Source organism: Callorhinchus milii, unplaced genomic scaffold, assembly GCF_018977255.1.
Source record: "Callorhinchus milii isolate IMCB2004 unplaced genomic scaffold, IMCB_Cmil_1.0 Scaffold12, whole genome shotgun sequence".
NCBI classification, from domain to species: Eukaryota; Metazoa; Chordata; class Chondrichthyes; order Chimaeriformes; family Callorhinchidae; genus Callorhinchus; species Callorhinchus milii.
Window position 1 is genome coordinate 1373568 of NW_024704753.1, and position 19903 is coordinate 1393470.

The 19903-nt window shown below is 45.3% G+C and overlaps 1 protein-coding gene across 1 annotated transcript; it reads right to left on the minus strand.

Moving 5' to 3' along the window:
• Nucleotides 1–1229: 1229 nt before the first annotated feature.
• On the minus strand, nucleotides 1230–13476 carry ptpdc1a (protein tyrosine phosphatase domain containing 1a). The gene is made up of 9 exons (XM_042339620.1): nucleotides 13263–13476; nucleotides 12777–12948; nucleotides 10895–10975; nucleotides 9661–9779; nucleotides 8986–9123; nucleotides 5237–6525; nucleotides 3373–3558; nucleotides 3136–3246; nucleotides 1230–2561 (listed from the first exon to the last, which is right to left on the minus strand). Exons 1-9 carry the CDS (start codon nucleotides 13474–13476, stop codon nucleotides 2415–2417), a joined length of 2457 nt encoding a protein of 818 aa, XP_042195554.1. The 3' UTR covers nucleotides 1230–2414.
• Between the last annotated feature and the right edge of the window lie 6427 nt (nucleotides 13477–19903).

A 19903-nucleotide genomic window follows, 5' to 3' on the forward strand; every position in this document is an offset into this window, starting at 1 on the left:
AAATAATTCCTGCTGACAATTTGCTTACAAAGACATGTGCATTGTTATTTAAACATGCTATTTCTATCGTTTGAATTTAATACGTCCCGAAGACCATTTCGAGTTGGGAACAAAAATGACTTCACGGATAACAGTCCACATTGAAATTCAATAAAATATTTGCACACTTTTTAATTTAGAAACAATGGTTTGTACATGGAATACACAACACAAACATTTATCGTGTCCAGATACTGTAATTCTATTCATGCGTAAGATCTACTTAAGTCATTTATGACTCTTTAAAAAAAATTCACGTCCAACAAAATTCAATAATCTGATATTTTATATCATAGTGTTCTTGCAACAAAATACTTATCAGCTTTAAGTTATCAGCAACCATCATCTTCTATAAAATACACTACGAACCCTACGCCAAAAGGAAAAACAAATGCATTTGCATTAAATACCCATAATTACAGTAACAAAGAGCCACAAACATTGAGCGAAATGTAGGGGTATTCAATACCAGAAAGGCAACATTAATTTACCCCGCGGTTAATTATCAAACGCGACAAGTTTTACCCCACAGAAAAGATGGGTTTATTTACTTTGAACAAGAAAAATAGTTGGAAATGATCATGACTCCGAGGAATTTAATACACAGATGCAAACTCAAAAGATCGAATATGTTAACTGAGTGACGACTTGTCCTGAAATTCTGGGTATCAATCGTTTATCTTTAAACACTTGACGGGCTCTGTTTTTTCATTTGGCCTAAGCTATTGCACAAAACAGGTTTCCACTGTATGTATGCAAGAACATCTTGTGCGCGAGTGGTTTAAACCTTTATATTAACTTTAACTCCAACGAGCAATGCCTTGACAGACATACTGTCTTACTTGGTCCCAGTGATGCAGAGATAAAGAGCTCAGTACCACCGCCTGTAACACAAATATATTCTAAATATATTTTTAAAAATGTCTTAATGTCTCAATGGCATCAACTTTGCTGAAATTTAAACGGGTAACGAACAAGAGGTAACATTTGCGGCTGTTCCTTAATCTGTTCCTCATGTTAATCAGTGCAACAAACTCGTAAATTTGATCCTTATTCAGCGCTGAAGTGTACAGTCTCCTCACTTGCCTCTGTGTTGCCATCGGTCACCCTACTACCCTTACCTCCCTGCCCTCCACCCCTCTTACATCCAACCCCCAGCTCGGGTCCAAATCCCTGACTCTCCAGTACCTTGAGACGTCCTCCTGACATGAAAGACGCTATAGAAATGTAATTTGTTGTTAACACCAGCACTGAATAAGGTACAAATCTACAGGTGTCCCTTAACTCAGTCCTTGTGCTAATTAACGCTGGAACAAGTGAAGGAACGTTGTAAATTCTACCCCAAAATATTGCAATAAAATTACAGTTAATGGGAAATGCCCTTTATATAAAAAAACTTAAAAATGGCCTAGGTTTTAAGAGCTTCCTCATAAGTGTTTCCTTCAATTTTAATTTCTCTACCTCAACATTTGGTTATTGCACTCGACACAGAAAGTCAACACTTGACGTGGAAAGAAAATAGACGAATATTTTACAAATTAAAACGGACCTCCAATATAGCACACTGCCATATTATTGTAAACACAAAGTTACCGAAAATGACGCATCTTACCACATTAATATGGCACTTCAAATTCTGGCAGTTTTTAAGCAAATATACATCTCAGCTAACCACTGGAACACAGAGGGTACTTAATGAGGAACTGACAACATCAAAGTGTTTTTCTAGACATAACTTAGGTCCAAAGTTCCAGCCTTAAGGCCATTGTCTTCAAAGTTAAGAATGTACGATTGCACAGGATTGGGGAAAATTTTCAAATCCAGTCTAAATTTGGAAGCTGGTTTTCCGCAATACTTAAGAGTTCAGGATGAGAGATGGGAGTTTTTCCCGCTGTCCTGGCCAACAATCCTCCAGATAAATGTGTCCAGTCACTTTGCGGCTGTTTGTGTGACTTTGCTCTGCCCAAATTGACTGACCCATTTGCTTACAGTGACTGCACTTCACAGCTATTCCCTGTGTATCACTTTGAGACAATTCTTTGGAATTAAATGCATGGGTTATTTTAAGACTGATTTTTTAAAAATTTCTAAAATTCTGCACAATCTTACATTTTAGGTCAGCAATTTTAACGGCTCTAACCTTGATGCATTTCGGGCCTCTTTCTCTCTTAAGACTAACTCAATGCTTTTGTACAACTTGTACATCATCCATAAACTGAAAAGTGCTTGATACAGAAATTGACTCCAGTTTTGAACTATCTAATTCTAGTACCTCACTCTACAACATAGAGCCCGTCCAATACCTCACTGGAGCCTCTGGTCTTCTACGGAATGGGATGAGAAGAAGGGACAGAAGGGGAAAATATAGCTTTTGCTCAGTCGGTCTGTAAAGTTAAATGTTCTAGGCAATTGCTCTGCTCTTCAGAGTTTGTCAGTTTTACTTGTTTCGCTTCCAAGATTGGCTTCAATATTGTCTTGAGTGTGTTGTAAACGATAGGACCTTCGATGGCATCAAAGCTGACCTGGAAACAGAAAACACACCAGAGACATTTGCCAATGTTTCACCCCTTAGAACAAATGGTTTACTATCTAAAGTTACTTAAATCGTTCAGTCAACTGCATATCCCATTAATCCTTACTGTAATCTTCCACCCAGACAATTGGTGAGCACGGTCAAAACAGATCTCCCGACTCTCCTCACAATAAGTTGATTTGGAGTGTAGTGACTGATATGTAGGCAAGTGAGTGATTGATAAGACACTCACTTGCTTACATATCAAGTTTGAATTTGCAAGCTGTATGCAACTGGCTGCCGTATTTCACACACAAAATACACATTCACTCCACTTTACAATATACTGTGCAAAGCGCTTTGTGACATCTCAATGACGTGATACAGCGGGATATCAAATGTAAGTATTATTATTATTAAATGTGGCACCACAAACGGTGGTGAGACAAATGGCCAATTAATCTTGAGGAAATTTAGTTGTGGGGAGAACGTTGGCTGGGTTCAGAATATTAAGGAAAACACCCACGTTTTATTTGAGCCAAACGATCCAGAATCTTCCTGGCTGATTTATTCCCGATACTTGCCTTGGTGAAAGCTCGAATCGCTCGAGTAAGAATAGCGTTTTCCACATCGAACAGCAGCTCATGTAAATTGGCCACACAATCCAGGATGCAGGTCAGTGTCTGATGTTGGCTCTGGTTAAAACAACGAGACAATGTAGAATATCATGGCTACAACCATTATTGATCAATGATTCATATCATGGATACATGTTAATTTTCCAACAATCTGGTCTAGAATAGTAAACTGGTCAAGAATACCTTTTCCAGTGAGTAAAATGCATTGCAGGGATCCATATATTTACGTGCTAAGGCATCCACATCGTCCTTACTTATGACCGGCTCTTTTAACTGCTCCAGCCAGGACCACATCAGGCTGCTCAAGACGTAAGGATTCTTCTCCGAGCAGATCCGCTCCCATGTCCCTTCTCTGCTGTTCAGCTCCCGCTAAAGCAAAACCAAGATCAACAGACAGTTACACATAACCCAGCCACACTCTTCTTCAGTTGCTGAAAGTATTCAGTCTTTTTAATAACACGCAGCTAACTACAGCTTGCGTCCACAATGTGTTGGGTGTGCGTTTTCTCTACATAAGTCATTTGAAGCAATCCCATTCTCCACTCACATCTTCCATCCCCTCCCCCCCCCACCATTTGTTCTTTTAATAGTCCTCTTAATAAAAAAAATTAATTGCAATTCCCATTTAAAAGAATCAATGAGCTCTGCTTCAACTGTGGTGTGCGGTGGCCAATCCCACCCATTCTTGGGTAAAGACTTTTTTTCCTAACCTCCCCTTTAGTTCCCTTTGTGACTGACCATCAAAAAGACAGAGCAGCGCTGTAGGGTGTTCTTTAATGAACACAGCAGCAGATGGCAGTTTTAAGTCACTGAAACCAGCAGAAAGTTAAAGACCAATAACTTCAGCGAGAGCTCTTCGACAAAAGCTTGATGCCCCACCTCCTTCGCGAAAGAGTTAAAAGATAATTTGTTTCAGACTGACCGCGAAACTATTCCGAAATATGTTCAATTCAAAATAATTCAGCCCTTAAATGCGAAAGGCTTCAGCTTGTCAAAACATTTGTCAAACTGTGTAAACACGGGCTGTGGAACCCTGAGAAGAGTGCGTGAATAATTGATGGAAAACAGGACGCTGGTTCTCAAACTGCTTCTTGTCGGATCCCTTTGGAGTTCAAAGCCACGGCAAGAATACTGAGGCTGAACTCTGGAGGTTCAGAAAGGAACGTAAAACATTGCAGATGTTCCTGCCAATTCAGCTCCAGCAGCTCCTCAAAGTCGTCAGAAAAGAGGGGCAACACTCTGATACCCCATTAAATAACCATCATCTTCCCCCCACCCCCTCCATCCTCCGCCCATTCTGATACTCTGTCCTCCCCAAAATCCTTTCACTCAGGTCACCACATACTGCCTCCAGGTTTGCCACCAAACCACTTCTTAAACCTACCTAAAAACCTACCTCTTTGCCCGTGTCTTCAGACGCTTTCCTTCCACTCACACCCCCCCCCACCCACCCACCCCCACCACACACAAATACACACCACACCCCATCCGAGCGAAACACTTCAAGACTCTCTCCTACGTGGAAGGCACTACATAAGCTCCAAGTTGTTGTTGTTGGAAATGAGTACACTTGATAAATGTGCAGCGATTAGTGAGGGAGCACAGGAGAGGGTCACTAAATTAATTCCAGAGGCTACAGAACCTAACGGGTAGGGTGGTCCAAGCTGGACAAGCATCAGGAAAGCTTGCCAGAAGGTGCTCTCAATGGCAAGCTATGTGGTTTTAGCTGGTTAGACTCCAGCAGTTACCCCAACGCACACTCTGGGCTCCCCAACAACAACAACAAAATTACATTTGTATAGTGCCTTTCATGTCGCCTTGGCTCTTGCCGACCTGGGCCTAATACTTTCCGGAACCAGGGAAGTAGGATGTGTCCCTCCAGGGAGGGAGAGAGAACGCATTCCATTCCACCAATGTATCTTTGGGATTTCCACGTGTAGGTGGGATGCATGGAATTCTCAGCTTAGTCTGGATGCTCTTAAGCAACAGTGATGGGTTTCCCACGGGTCAGACACCCGGCTGGGCAAAAAAGGGATAAACAGCTCACCTGCCACATCTCCACTTTGTCCTTGACTTCTCTGTCAAAGTCCGTGCAAAACGCCAGTGCCTTGGCTGCCACCGACCTCCTCCTTTCAACGCTCAGCTCCGAGTGGATCATGATGCACGGGATGTCCTCCAGCAACCAGTTGCTCGTGGCCTCCTCTTCCCCAATGTGAAACATTTTACTGTGGGTTTTGCCCGGGGCTCTGTCTCCAGGTCCCCGGTACAGAGAGAAACTGAACAGGTTATGTTGAACGTTGTCCTCCGTGCGACTGCTGCAAGCCGTGGTCGCGTCCAGCTCTTCCTTTCCGATCTCCCTGGCGCCGGGAGACGGGACGCTGATCATTTTGGGCGTCTCCCTGATCAGGGATTTCAGCGCCGCGGCTGTAGTGGACGACTTCAGGGAGAGCTTTCTCTGCACATCCTTTGGCAGCTTCCTCCTCAGGAAGAGAGGCGAACCTGCTCCCTCCTCGTTCTTGCAGCTGGACCTCTGTTGCTCCCAGAAGCTGGACTTGGAGATGACAGATGGGCTGTGTTTAATAAGACAAAGCTCCGGGACCCTCATGGCGGCCCGATTCACCGACACAGCACCCAAGTGCCTGAGGTTGAGCTGAGGCAAGCTGTGTTGGCTGAGGTTGTTGGGGAAGGGGCCGCGGGGGACTGCGGTCGGAGGGGTTTCGCTTTGGTCCAGGAAGAGCTCAGCTTTGTGCAGGTCCGACTCGCTGTAGCACAGACGCTTCTTCACGTGGGACAGAGACCGAAGGCTGTCCTCGTTACGGTGTTTCCAAAGCGGGTGGAATTCCTGCTCACTGACCAGCACAGAGTCATCGGCGACGAACTGGGCCGCGCTCTGATCGTCCATGTCAAAGCGTCGCCCGTCCAGTTCCTGATCTAGCTGGATTATGGCCAGTTGGGAGACGGTCTTCTCGATCTCCGCCGACAGATCGGGGATGTCAACGATCTCCTCCTCGATCACCTGCTTGTTCTCGGCGAAGTCCAGCAGCAGTTTGCAAACCAGGTGGACGATCTTTGGCACGTATTTGAGCTGCCGGGCTTCGTAGCCGTGCAGGAGGTGGCGCTGGCGGATCAGGTACTGGCCGATGGTGACGGGGTGGGCACGGGGGTCACTGCAGGCAAAGACGTTACGCAAGGGAGTCAGAAACTGGGCAAACTCCCTCACACACAGCAGTTGCCCGCGTGTCTGGATAGCGTTGGGTCTCTTGGCTCGGACAAACAAGATGGCCTGGTCTGCACTCATTCTGGTGGCGAAAACCAAGTAACAGGCCACCAAGACTCCTGAGGAAACACAAGAGGTTTTCATTCTGTGAACTACAAGAGCTAAAAGAGGTGCCCGAGAAAAAAAACGATGTCCTTTGGTTACGTGCCCTCTGTATTGAGTTTCGTGGAAAACTGCACCCAGTCCCAGTTATTCAATAATAATAATAAATAATAATCCTTGCATTTGATACAGCGCCTTATCACGTCGTTGAGACGTCTCAAAGCGCTTCACAAAATATACTGTAAAGTAAATCGACTCTTTATCTATGGGAGAAACGTGGCAAGCCAATTACTCACAGCAATGTCCCACAAACAGTCATCGTAAAAGACATGTTCAGGAACTCTAGACTTGCTCATGTCATAGGATCTGAACCCACTGATTGTATTCCTGTCTTATATAACTCACTTCGATAAGTTCACCCACAAAATACTCACACCGTAGTACATCCTGTAAAACACTCTGAGACATCTTCCTGACATGAAAGGCGCTATAGCAAATCCAAGGATTATCATTACGTCCCTCTCGCATGCACCAAATTCTCTTTTTTACACAAGTATTTTCATCATTTCATCTAAATGTCAAAGTTGGGGAACGAGCAACAACACAGTTTCAATGGGCTTAAGCGCTGGATTGATGCTGTGAAGGCTATGGTTCTATCCCTTTCAAAAGCAGTATAATCTTCTCACTCATCAATCCTGATTAATGAGCTACACTTAAGAAAGGAAATGGTTACATATATACACAACAATTAAACTGTATATACATATATACTCCACACTAATTGCCTTGCTTTTGTTTCAATAGCACTTTGTAATGACACTGTTTATTTCATTGAGTGTGAGTATGCAGCTGTTATGTATTTCCCCCTCCCCAGGTTAGGTTCATCACTGTTTTAAGATCATCACCTCCCTTTCCCTCCTCCTTTAATGAAGTCAGTTTAAAAAATGGTTATTCAGTTTCAGGTATATATTGGTGGTGACTTCTAGTCTTGTAGAAGTTGGATTTTGACATGGAGTTGGCTGCCTTCATTGATCCTCTGAGCTACCAGGCTTTGGACTGTCCGAGAGGCAGGAGACAGGTATGGGTTTGCTCTGGACCCTGACACGATGGGGTATAGTATTTCAACATTGGGTGATTGTCAGCTCTATGAAGCTCTTCGTTGACAATGGCTGCAACACTTTCTGAGGATTGTGACTCTTCAGTCAGTACTTTGGCTCCATCAATAGCACTCGCCAGCCCACAGGAGAGTCCAGACAAACACCAAGGCACGGAGACAAATGCTTGTAACCAAGTAGAGCTTTGCACAGTCACAGAATGGAGTTGGGTGGCCGGTCTCTCAGTCCACGTTTCGCGACAGAAATATCGACTTGATCTTCTGAGTGCTGAAAGCAACGCGTCATGTGTCTGTCACTCTTGAAAAGCTCGAGAAATGTCAAGGGCTACAGCTGTGACTGCACGCTGGGCACTGATGGAATACAGCACTATTCCTGGGCAAGGAGACCAGACCATCACAAGCTGATTGATTTGCTCTGAAGCCCGGGCTGGCTGTCAAGGAGCAGGTCCTTGTGACTGAAATGTTGTGACAATTTCTTAGGCCCTGTGAGGATTGATGAGATCAACAGTTGGGATATTGGTCTGGAACCAGCCGGGGTCAGTCTTTGAACTGTTCCGATGGACAGACACGAACGCTCCACATCAATAGCATGAGCCAGCTGCCAACGTGCCAACAGAAAGAGCTACGCGTGCTCAGCCAGCTCAGGGCACGTGTAACTTTTACAGCAATACATAGACCAGGCTAACATTCCAGCAAGTTTCCGGGGGGTGGGGGGGTGGGGGGCGCGGGGAGAGAGAATGGTGGAGCGGTATTGTCAGAAGCATCGCTCTTGAATCTAGTCGTTCCTCACTGCCTGTATCGTCCACTTGTACAGGGATGTCCACAAAGTCCTGTTAACCTCCCATTAAACTGACCAACAACTGAAACGTGTGCAAGAATGATGATGATTGTATTCAGAAGTTACTTGATTGTATTTGTTACAAGTGTTTAACTGTAGTTAGATGTCCAGAGGATCAGTGAGTGAGTGAGTGAGTTAGTGAGTGATCCTTTTGTCCCAAAACAATTAAGGTGGCACAGAATTGTGAAAACCTCTTAAATCCGGTCGGTCTTCAATCAGATCTGCGGGAAAATGTCTTCCAACTCAAGACTGTGGGTGAAGAACTTTTACAATTCTGTGTGGCCTTCAGTTGTAAAACGACAACCAAATCTTATATCTATGCCGTGCCCTTCACGTAGGGTAGCAACTCAGAGCGTTGTTAAAGACAGGAAGGTCTCACAGTGTAAGAACGGGTGCCATTTCGAACCTCTGATAAGTCGGAGGCAGGCGAGGGAGAGAAACAGCACAAAAACACTACAGAAAATAATGGAAGAAAGGAAAGCAGGGTTTTAATGATAATAATAGTTTTGTCGCTCGCTCGCTCACCTGTTCTCCCCAGGCCGGCGTGGCAGTGAATGGCCACTCTCCCCTCCTGTAGAGCGAAAGCTACCACCTTGACCATGTCTAGGATGGTGGTGAGAGAAGCCACTCCATAGTCCTTCCACCCGAAGTTATAAAAATAATCTGAGGGCAGATTTGATTAACAAGTAAAAACATGCACTTTGCGGGGGGGGGGGGGGGTCAATTAATCCCAAACTCAACCCAATCTTACTCACCCACAAAACACAGTCACTACACAACACTTTCCAATATATCCTGTGAAGCGTTTTGTTTCACAGTGCAAGGCGCTGTACAATACGTAAGGATTATTATCAATACTGTCTGCAACAAACTCAGATGGAGTAACAGAGGCCATCGTAAAACAAAGTTAACATTCGTAGGAACCAGAAATGCACCAATTTTTCTTGAAATCGTCTGTGAGAGGGTGATTTCATTTAGCATTCTGTTGTCGAAAAGCTGCTATTTAAAGCGTTAAGGTTCCCAGATATGGTGCGGTTTCACGTTTCGGGCCCAGCTTTCTAAGCCTCCTAATTGCCATTATCGACCCATTTCACTAAGCCGCCACTGAGAGGGGATTACTTGGCCTGGCGCTCTGGACCATCACAGACCACAAAGCCAGTGGGGACCTGCTAATGAGATGGGATCACACAGGGGACTCACTTCCAGCTTCCATGAAAACCTCGGGGAGGTAGGTGAATCCGCTCTCCTGCTCCAAGGGGTTTCCGCAGCTTGCGTGCTCCCCAGGACGCTGAAGGTTAATGACAGTCTTTACGCCGTGCCTGGAACATCGAAAGCAGGAGGCAGGCGTGAATTGATACGACAACAACAACTTGTGTTTACTCAGTGCCCATCACGTGGGGCAACATCTCGGAGAGCTCGATTCCTAAAACGCATGAGTCCAATAGCTAGACGTGGCATCGCTGAGTCATTACTTTAACAGTGCTGAGATCCAAATTGCGCATTATCCTAATGCGATAAAATAATTGATTAAAAGAAAATCTCCCCCACAGCAATTAAAACACGAGCGCTCCAAATTATGCTTGTGACAAAATGAAAACAGTTTTTTTTTTTGGGGGGGTTCAGAGGAAAATTGCAGTTAACATTTTCAGAAAAATGTACATCTTTTTTTTAAAAAAAGTGTATTTTTTTTGTTTTATTTTAAAGCCACGCATTATTAACAATTTTGGGTGGTGGGGAGGGGGGGGGAACAGGGGTGGGTGGGAACGGGTGTTTGTGTTGCTGCTATGTGTGCTCCAGGGGATTTATGACCTTGGACACAAACGGTCTTATTGTTCAGTCACTCTGAAGCAAGTCCTATATATATATATATATATATATTAAAAAAATCCCTCTGCTCTCCGCACCGCTCAGTTTATAGCGGAATGCTGATCATTTATGATGTGAAGTTTGGTTCTGTCAGCACGCCCAGCAGACTGGAGGAGTGAGGGGCATAGAGTTTCCCTCTCCGTGTCACCAGTTTAAACATCTGGGCCCTGAGCACAGAGTCTACCACAGGCTCACACTCCAGCGCAGTGCTGGGGAAGAGCGACCGATTGTCAGAGGTGACATCCATCGGATCACACGTTTAACCGAGGTCCAGTCCGTGCCTGTTTTTCAGACGCACTTCAAAGATTCTGTGTCGGAGTTCCATTCACCCACCCACTCCCCACCCCGTGAAATTTCCCAACGATCCTTTAATCTTTATTACCTTAAGCAACAAAATTTGCGGTGTTCCTCCGCGCATTCCTTATCTTAGTTAGAGCACGAACCAGGTTAAGGAGCACTGTGAATTTTACCCCATGTATGCCAGTTTACAACAACAACAGCTTGTAACTTGCATTTATAAAGCGCCTCTCAAGCAGGGTCGTGTCTCGGAGTGTTTTGTTTAAAGTACCTTTTGAACTGTTCGATAATGTTGTATTTTTCAATAATCTCACTAGAGGGGCGCGCCATGCCCAATATATTGTCCGTTATCCTGCGGGAAGAAGAAAGCGAGTAAATTGTTAAGCATATGTCGCAGACTTGGATCCCGTTAGCAACGTTAATTAAACTCATTCACTTTCAGACTGATCGTGTTCACATTTCTTCACAAAGAAATTCTCATTCTTTGAATGAAAGACCTGCTCTACAAGTTGCTGGGAGCTACCCAGTGATTGATACCTTATTTGCTAATAATAATAATAATAATAATCCTTGCATTTGATATCACATCTTCGAGGCGTCTCAAATATTTTGTGGCCGAAACGTGGCAGCCAATTGCTCACATTAGTGTCCCTCAAACATTCGAGGATTGAATAAGCAAATTATTGTTATTTTTTGGAGGGATTATTACTTCTGGAAAGCAATCCGCCAATCAATTAACAACCGGGTTCCTACTTACTGCTGGGTAAACAGAGGCGTGTGGAGTAAGCAAACTTGCCTAAGGTTTCGCCCTGCATGAGAACTGAACCCGGGTCTTCTCGCTTGTGAGGTGAGTGCTATAACCACTACACTACAGGACTCTTTCCCCTATTTGCCAAGGGGGGGATGGGGAAAACAATCACTAGGGCCAAGGACCAAAGGCTGAGGTTTCCTTCTCTCCCCAATCACGTAAAAAACATCCACTGAGGTTACAACATGATGCGAACACCATAATGGACCATGCACGTTTTCACAAGATGGGTTAGGATAAAGACCTTTCGGCTTAGCCGATCTCATCCTTTCAGAACACCCACCATTATCCTCCCATCACAGCATCAGGCAAGCTGCTTTTTGCTGCGTGTGTGGGAGAGAGAGAATAAAAGAGCTAATTTTTTTTCTCCATTTGAGAAAATCTGACAAGATGAGTTAGTACTGAGCAGGGAACGGTGGGCGAGATCTACGCAGCTTTGGTATGAGCCACACATGAATTGTTCAGTCTCCAGATCTGGAGTGAAATGAAGAAGGAGAATCGCGGTTAAAGCATGTGAAATTGAGCAGAAATACAGTTTGCAAAAGCTCCTTAAAAGAAAACACCAGAATGATATTTCGGTGATCTCAACTGATCTCAACTTAATCCAATATGTTCCAGCGCAGTTGTGTTGTGTTCCCGAGGTGATACGAGACTCTGAGTTGCAAGGAAGTCTGCTGCTTAGAAATGCTTTGGGATGTCACTGAGTAACACAGCTTTTCAAAATTGTGGAGCAGAAAAGCGACATTATTGCTGCCACAAGTGAAAGTCGTGCCAATTAGTCTACACTGCATTTATCTACCACAGTCCTTTTATTAAAAAAAATAGTAAAACAATAATTTATATTCATACAATGTCTTTCAAATGGGGGGGGGGGTGAGAAGAGATGTCTAAAAGTCCCCCACAGATGTGGCAGAAAAGGTGACAAAGTGGGATTAAAAAGTTAGTTCAATAGCTTGTTTGATCGCCTACAGAATAAACAGAAGGTGGACAGGAACAATTGCGCGCCGCGTAATAATGAGGAATTATTAGCGAAGCGGAAGAAATCACAGGGCTGGGATTGGACCAATAGGTTTCAATTGTCCGAAGGCAATTAATGAGGCTGTTAAAAGCAAAGAGCATTTTCAGCTTCACAAAATACAGTGTTTGGCAAAGGTTAACTGTCAATTATTTCCAAGTTATTATCGTCAACGAGAATTCCGTGTGTATTTAAATAAACTGCACTTCGGTGACTCATTTTTTTATATATATATATCCCAGAACTACAATTAAGGCTTTGTCATCCGATTGATTCTGAGGGCTGCACACATCAGTCTTCTCACGGTTTCTAACAATCAATTAACCATACCATGAGGAGTAAAGCCCTTTCACAGCTTGTTCTTCTTCACTCCATCGTGATGGATTCTCGTACTTGCAAGCACGTCCCCCGCATGCCATTGAGCACTGCATATGACTGGGGATAACATGACGCAGACGTTCCCCTACTTTGGTGTATTTGGCTGTCGGACGTCGCATACTGCCTGAAAGAAACGTACAGGCAAGCGATCAACAACAACTTGCATTTATATAGCCCCCTTCACGCCGGGCGGCAGCTCGGAGCGCTTAATCAGGCAAAGCCTACGATTTCAACAGGAAAAAATAAAATAATCACAAGTTATACAGGTGTCACTCCTGTGCAGTTAGCACAGAAACGTGGGTAGAAGCGGAACTCAAGACAACAGGTGTTTAACTAGGATATAAAGTTATGACACCTGCCCGAGACCGGTCAGACATTGTGAAATATACTTTACATCCTGCACGACACGATCGCAGAGTCTCACTGAAAAGCATTTACTTCTCCTCGGTGCCAGGCAGGTCTGAGGCTCCGAGCTGCTGATCAAAGACACGGCGGACATGACCCGTTGCGTGGAAGTCGACAGCTTCTCTATGGCGGAGCTCCTGCGTCTCTGCAAAACTCTGCTCAGCGCATCGCAAGCCGAGTGCCTGCGACTCTGGATAACGCTGCTCAAATACTCCACGGCCGAATGCCTCCGAGACTGAGCCGGCATCATACCCCAACGATGTGCTTCGAAATCGCTCAAGACCCGTTCCGCCAGCGCCTCGGGACGTCCTCCCGATGCGAAAGGCGCTATACAAATGCAATGTGGTGGTGGCGGTGGTGTTGTGTCGATCCTGACACGCCGTTTCACTGAGGATCAGCACAGCACAGTGCCTGAAGTTACACTGAGAGCGAGCGCTGTTGATAATTCTCATGTGGTCTATCAGCCCTTCAGGAGAGGCTAAGAGGTTTCTATGACAACGAGCGCAGATGCCTTTGGCTGTGGCATTCTCTGTACAGCGTGCAACAGTTATCACTCTACTATTGGGCAATCACAGCGGCAGTTCAATAGGACAATTCCCGCAGCTTATTTATAGCACGTTCTGAATCACTCTGCTTGTGCGTGTGCAACGGAAAGAGGGGGGGGGGGGGGGGGAAAGGGGGTCACAACGTGTTCATGGCCAGTAAGTAAAGTGAGTTTCATGTCAGGTGATTCCGAGAGTCATTGCAATTTAACAATCCTTTACATTTCATGCAGCGCCTCGCACGTCATAACATCTACAAAGCACATATCTGCACTTGCTACCAACTGTAGGCGATTGGTGTAAAAAGGTGGGCATATCCTCCAACTCTTCGAACAAAATAGCAATGAAACATCAATCAGTCAATCAATGATTTTGACGGTTTTAACGACAATATTGATGGTCAGTGCAGATGGTGACAAAGGAAGGTGAGCGGAATTATACACACAGAATAAAAATCCATCATCCCTCAAACAACTCTGAAGCTTCGGGATTCTAGATGTACAAAGCACTCGTTGGCAATAAGAGAGAGCGACTTTTGTCAAAATAACAAGCGCTTTGTTTAGTCCGTCACGCCTCTGGTGCGAGCGATGCAGTGCAAGGCAATGAGAACTCGTCATGTCTCAAACAACACTGCAGCTGTGGAGCAGAACAATAATCTCCTACACTAACTGGCCTTTGCTCACAAGAGACGATTGTTATTTCTGAGGAAGGCAGAAGCACACTATTCACGGTTGCTCTTGAAACTTTTTTTTTTGCTCAGCTCTTGGCGTTTTAACAACCGACCAGCATCCTTGCTCTGTGGATCTGGGAGATAAGCAGCTTGGACGATGCCTAGACCATCTACCTTCCACCGCTTTGTTATCCACCGCTGTAAAAGCAAACATTGGGAGCCCTTTGTGTTGAGGGATGTGAATAGATCTGCACCTGGGCAGCAGACCAACAAAGCACCAGACCCAATGCTGAGTAACAAGCTCCGAAATAGCTCAGCTACTAGGAATCATTGGTCTCTGAAGGCTCGCAACGCTCATGTGGTGAGCGCTCATTCAAGTGCTCGGTATTTAACATGACTCCCTGAGCTACCACTTATCTGAGAACATGGGTCCACTCAACGAAGCCCATTCCTATCACACAAATAAGAGCAATGTACGAGTAGAGGGGCAACTCGACAGAAAGAGTTGTTCAACAACAACAACAACAAGACTCCATTTATAGAGCGCCTTTCACGTTGGGAGGACGTCCCAAAGCGCTGTACAGTTGGGTCAGGACACGAGCAGGGGGGTAATGGCCAGGGGGAGGGGAGGAAGGGAGCGAGGAGGGGTTAGAGAGTTGAGAGGGGAGCTGAAGGTACAGTCAAAGAGAAAGGTCTTGAGACCGGCCTTGAAGGAGGAAAGGGAGGAAGCGGCGAAGGCACTGGGGATGGAGTTCCAGAGCCTGGGGGTTGAGAGGCTGAAGGCCCGACCACCGATGGTAGAGCGGTTGGGGCGGGGGATGTGGAGCAGACCGGAGCCAGAGGAACGGAGGGTACGGCAGAGGAACGGAGGGTACGGCACTGTTCGTGGAGGGAAACAGTACTGCAAATGATGTCACTAGGACTCAGCTCTGACCCAAACGCACACAGACTCAGAGTCTCACGTGATGTGTGTGGGTTCCCTGGTCGAGACTTTACGTTACGTCCACAGAAGACTTTTTGGGGTTGCGATGATGTTTTCCCCGAAAAAGCTCTTTTTCAACCCCATTGTGTCTCTGTGATGGCTGTGCGTGTGTGTGTGTGAGAGAGAGAGAGAAGGGGTTGGGAGAGGGAATAGGTTATATAAGCAGCCAGCTTCATTCACGTGTGAGCTTGACAATGAGGGGGTCCTGTAACTTGTACCTTGTAGCCATCAGAGAAGTGGGAACAACTATTTATATAAGGCTCAGGAATACCACACGCTTTACTGCTACCATTGTAAGTGGCCATGTCAAATCAAGACATGTATCATGTCCTACTTAAAACCAGCCCGATCCACTGTACATGTTAAACTAATTTCCAATAATGTAAAGAAAAGGCGCCTGAAATCACTTCAAGATCAGAATTGCAAGTCCTTTGAACTTTGTGTAAACACACACACGGCATTTGAGAATAGTTTGGACCAAGGCATTGCAACGCAATGAAATGTTTTCACAACGGATTGGAGTTGACATGAAATATCTGTGTCTGCTTTGCGCGAGCCAGAAGGTGTGTTTGCGTGTGTGCCTGTGGAGGGCAGAAGATCTTTGGCAGATTAGCTGCCACTTTTGCTGTAATAATAACAACATTTGCAGCAAACTCCAGACACTGACTGACTGGCTTCTTGCCCAAACCATCCAGGAAGTGATGTCAGAGGTGACCCGACCTAGAAGTGCTGACCAGTGGCCATTTGAAAAAAAACATAAACAACAACTTTCATTTATATAGCGCTAAATTCATCCCAGAGTGCTTGACAGTGGTGGAGCCTGATGCTGAGCCAGGGGGAGCAGGGGAGGTGACTGTAGACACAATCGAAGAGGTCTTTAGGGGCGATCTGAAGGTGGGGAAGGGGCAAAGTGGAGGGATAGAGCAAGAGTACTCCTGATTTTTTGGGCGTAGTGGCTGAAGGCCCGGCCACCGATGGTGGAATGGAGAGCACGAGGGACAAGCAGGAGGCCGGAGCCAATCGAGTGGAGGCAACGGCTTGTGGGCTGGAGGGTAAGCAGGTTGGAGAGGTCGGGAGGTGCCAGGGTATGAAAGGATTGGAAACGAGTGTGAGTTATCTTGAAATCGATCCGTTCGACGACAGGGAGCCTGGCCAGAACTGGTGTGATGGGGTAAATGGGGGTAAACGCACCACATCTGATTCGATGGACCCCAAATCACGGCATATTATAAGGGGTCCGACAGTAAACGCCTTCCAAGAAGTTTATTTTTATGCGAACCAAAGGCAATGTGTATATGCAAGTTATTATCATTGTAATGCCAGCACTCTGGCCCATGATATAAAGCAGAGGTTTGAGCTGGTACATTTCTAACTTCGTTGAATTCTTTTGCAGCAAAGATGTCAATCGGAATCAGAAGCTACCTTTGAACTTCACACATACGAGCTGCCCTGACAAAACTCCCCGAGCAGGGATTCGCTTTCAGGCTCAAAGTAGCCTTCCTGCTGATCAGAAAGCTAACAAAGCGTATTTTTTTTTTATCTGTACTCTATTATTCTTTTTCGTGAGCTTTCTTCGTGTCGCTTCAAAACAAAAAAATACGAAACATTCGACTCAAAACGAGTTCCACATTTCCTTCTGAAATACGATCGCTGCTGATGCACAACTATGAAGTAATGGGGTTGGAGCCCCCTCGGTACCCTGGTAGTGTGTGGGGGTGGGGGGGTGTGGGGCACGTGTGGTGTGTGTATGTGGTTGTGTGTGGGGTATGGGTGGGGTTTGTGTGTGGTCGGGGCTGGGAGAGAAGGGTCCTCATTATATTGACCACTGGCACTATCTAACCCATTGACCAGCGCCCAGAAAGCCCAAATGGCTGTCTTTTGAGTCATCAGGTCGCCGACGACATCACCTCCTGCACGCTAATCGTGGTCACCTGGCTTGTGGGAGTAAATGGACGTAATATTGGGGCACTTCAGTTCATACAGGCTTTAATCCCTTTTAGTGACACTTTATGACAAGGCAATCGAGGAGAGAGGACTCAGAACAGGTCATGTCACATGGCCCTCCAGAGCATTAAAGTCTTCAATCGGTACTAAAATTAGAACAAATGGACGTCATTTTTAAGTGTTAAGACTCTTTACTTTACTCCTAAATCTCACAATTAAAGATTTTGTCACTTGCGATCGATTCTCCTCACACACACACGGGTTAAAACGCGGTACTACGTTTCTAAAACCATCGCAAGTGCAAACGTAGCAGTCACTACACCTGACAGCCAATACCCGCGAAGCTCTTTGTGACGTTTCGATGTTACACGTATTGAACACAAGGATTATGATATCTTACATCTTTCATTCGTGCCCAAAAATAGTCATGTACAAGAGGCGAATCTGCCCATCGCCTCCTGTGCCATTGCAACCGGTTTAATTAATTCTGATCGTTTCACAGAAAGAGTTTGGAGGACGCTCTCCCTGTGCTAGAGACAAAGATCACCATCTCACTCACGTTCAAGCTCTGTATCTCTCAACTCCAATACAGCAACTGACAAAAAATATAATGTAAGGGACAGAAAGAAATCGAGAGGACCTTATCAAGTCGCCTCGCAGGTGGGTGCTGTCAAGTGCAGTGACTATATTTGAAGGCAAAAGCCGGTACCCATTACCCCAGCGAGATCCCAGAAACAGCTATGAGATGACTAGCGGATTATTCTGGAGGATTAATCTGGAGGATTGTTGGCTGGGACACTGGGGGAGAAGAAACTCCCTTCTCTTTTCAAATAATTTCATGGGGTCTTGAAAATCCATCTGCACAGTCAGGCCAGAACTGGGTTTAATATCTTGGAAATCGGCACCTCCGACAATGCAGTAGTGCACCAGTGTGTCAGCATAGATTATGAGCTCAAGACCCGATGTTAGGCTTAAGCCAAGAACCGTCTGACTCAGAGGAAAGATTGCTACCTACTGACCCAAAATGACACGTACAAATCAACGTTTCCACATTTCCAATCCCCGGCAAGTCTCTTACCAATTGCACTGCCTTTCAGTCAGACCTTTGGGATCAGATCTCTGGGGCAGATTTTCACTGCAATCCTATCAGCTCTCTGTCCTGTTTGAGTGCAATGCTGACATGCTCCCTGGCTTGCACATCCCTGTAATTTGAAGCTAATCAAATTCTCAGTTGTGCATTGGCTCCAGTTGCCACAGCAACAACCAAAACTTACACATCTCCGCACTCCCAATGGTTCCATAGGAGAAGTAGTTCTGCTCAGGCTGCCAATCAGCGCTATTGGGGATGTGTAAAGAAAGCAACAGCCTTTTGGGGGCATAACATGACGTCTGTCAATTGCTCTATTGTTTGCAGAAAATCCAGGTTCATCGTGCAATTTACATTCCAGATTGAGAAAAACAGTTTTCATACATATATATATATAGATACATACACACACACATCTTCTTGATCCTTCAGGAAAGTAACTGCAATTAATAAAATGACAGGCTGTGCTAATAAAACATTCCAGTGAGTGATAACTCCTGCATAACGCACGCAGATGTCATGTTGGCTCAGTCAGCAGCAGTCTCTCTCTCACCTGTAGCCTCACATCGGACCTGCATTGCCAACCTTCAGACCACACATTAAACTGGTTAACTCACCTCATGGCTGTTTGTGGGACCTTGCTCTTTGTAAAATGACTCCAGAATTGCCTACAAATACATAGATACCACACCTGACAGGAAGTCCCTGTGAAGCACTTTGAGATGGTTCGTTATTAAAGGTATAAGTAACACAGGGATTATTTACCATGGCTTTCGCAAGTGGTTGACTTACCTTTGCGATGGGTCTGGAGAGAGGGAGAGGGAAGGAGAGAGAGAGAGTAGAAATCGGCAGCACCACACTCCAAGGTTCAAACAAGGTCCATCCTCAGTCCCTAAAATGGCCTTCACCCATCTTGGGGTTTATTACACATGCGGATATCAGTGGTCACGAGCCAGTCCTTCTAGCTGATGAGACACGGAGGAGTATTCCCTGCAAATAAAGGGAAGGTAGGCATGAGGGTACGTACAAAATATTTGCTAGCATTTACGACCAGTATCTGAATCCGCTAATCCTCAATTTTACCTTTAGCCCCGAAACCTTCCAAATAATCTTACAGTAAGAATTGAGACTACAGGACGAGACTGATGTGAATTAATGTGATGTGTTGCACTCTAGTGGTCAATGGGCAGAAATAGCTGACTGAACTTAAGACATCGGGGGGGGTAGGGAATGTTTCATTGAGATTCAATGGTTTGTATTAAAAAAACAGGATCTGGTTCATAAAGTCCTAAACAACCACCACAACAAATTACATTCATATAGCGTCATTCACTTTGTGAGGATGTGCTAAACAACAACAACAAAATTACATTTATAGAGCGCCTTTCATGTCGGGAGGACGTCCCAAGGCGCTAAAACCTTCAATCTGCAAATCTTTTTTTGCAAAGT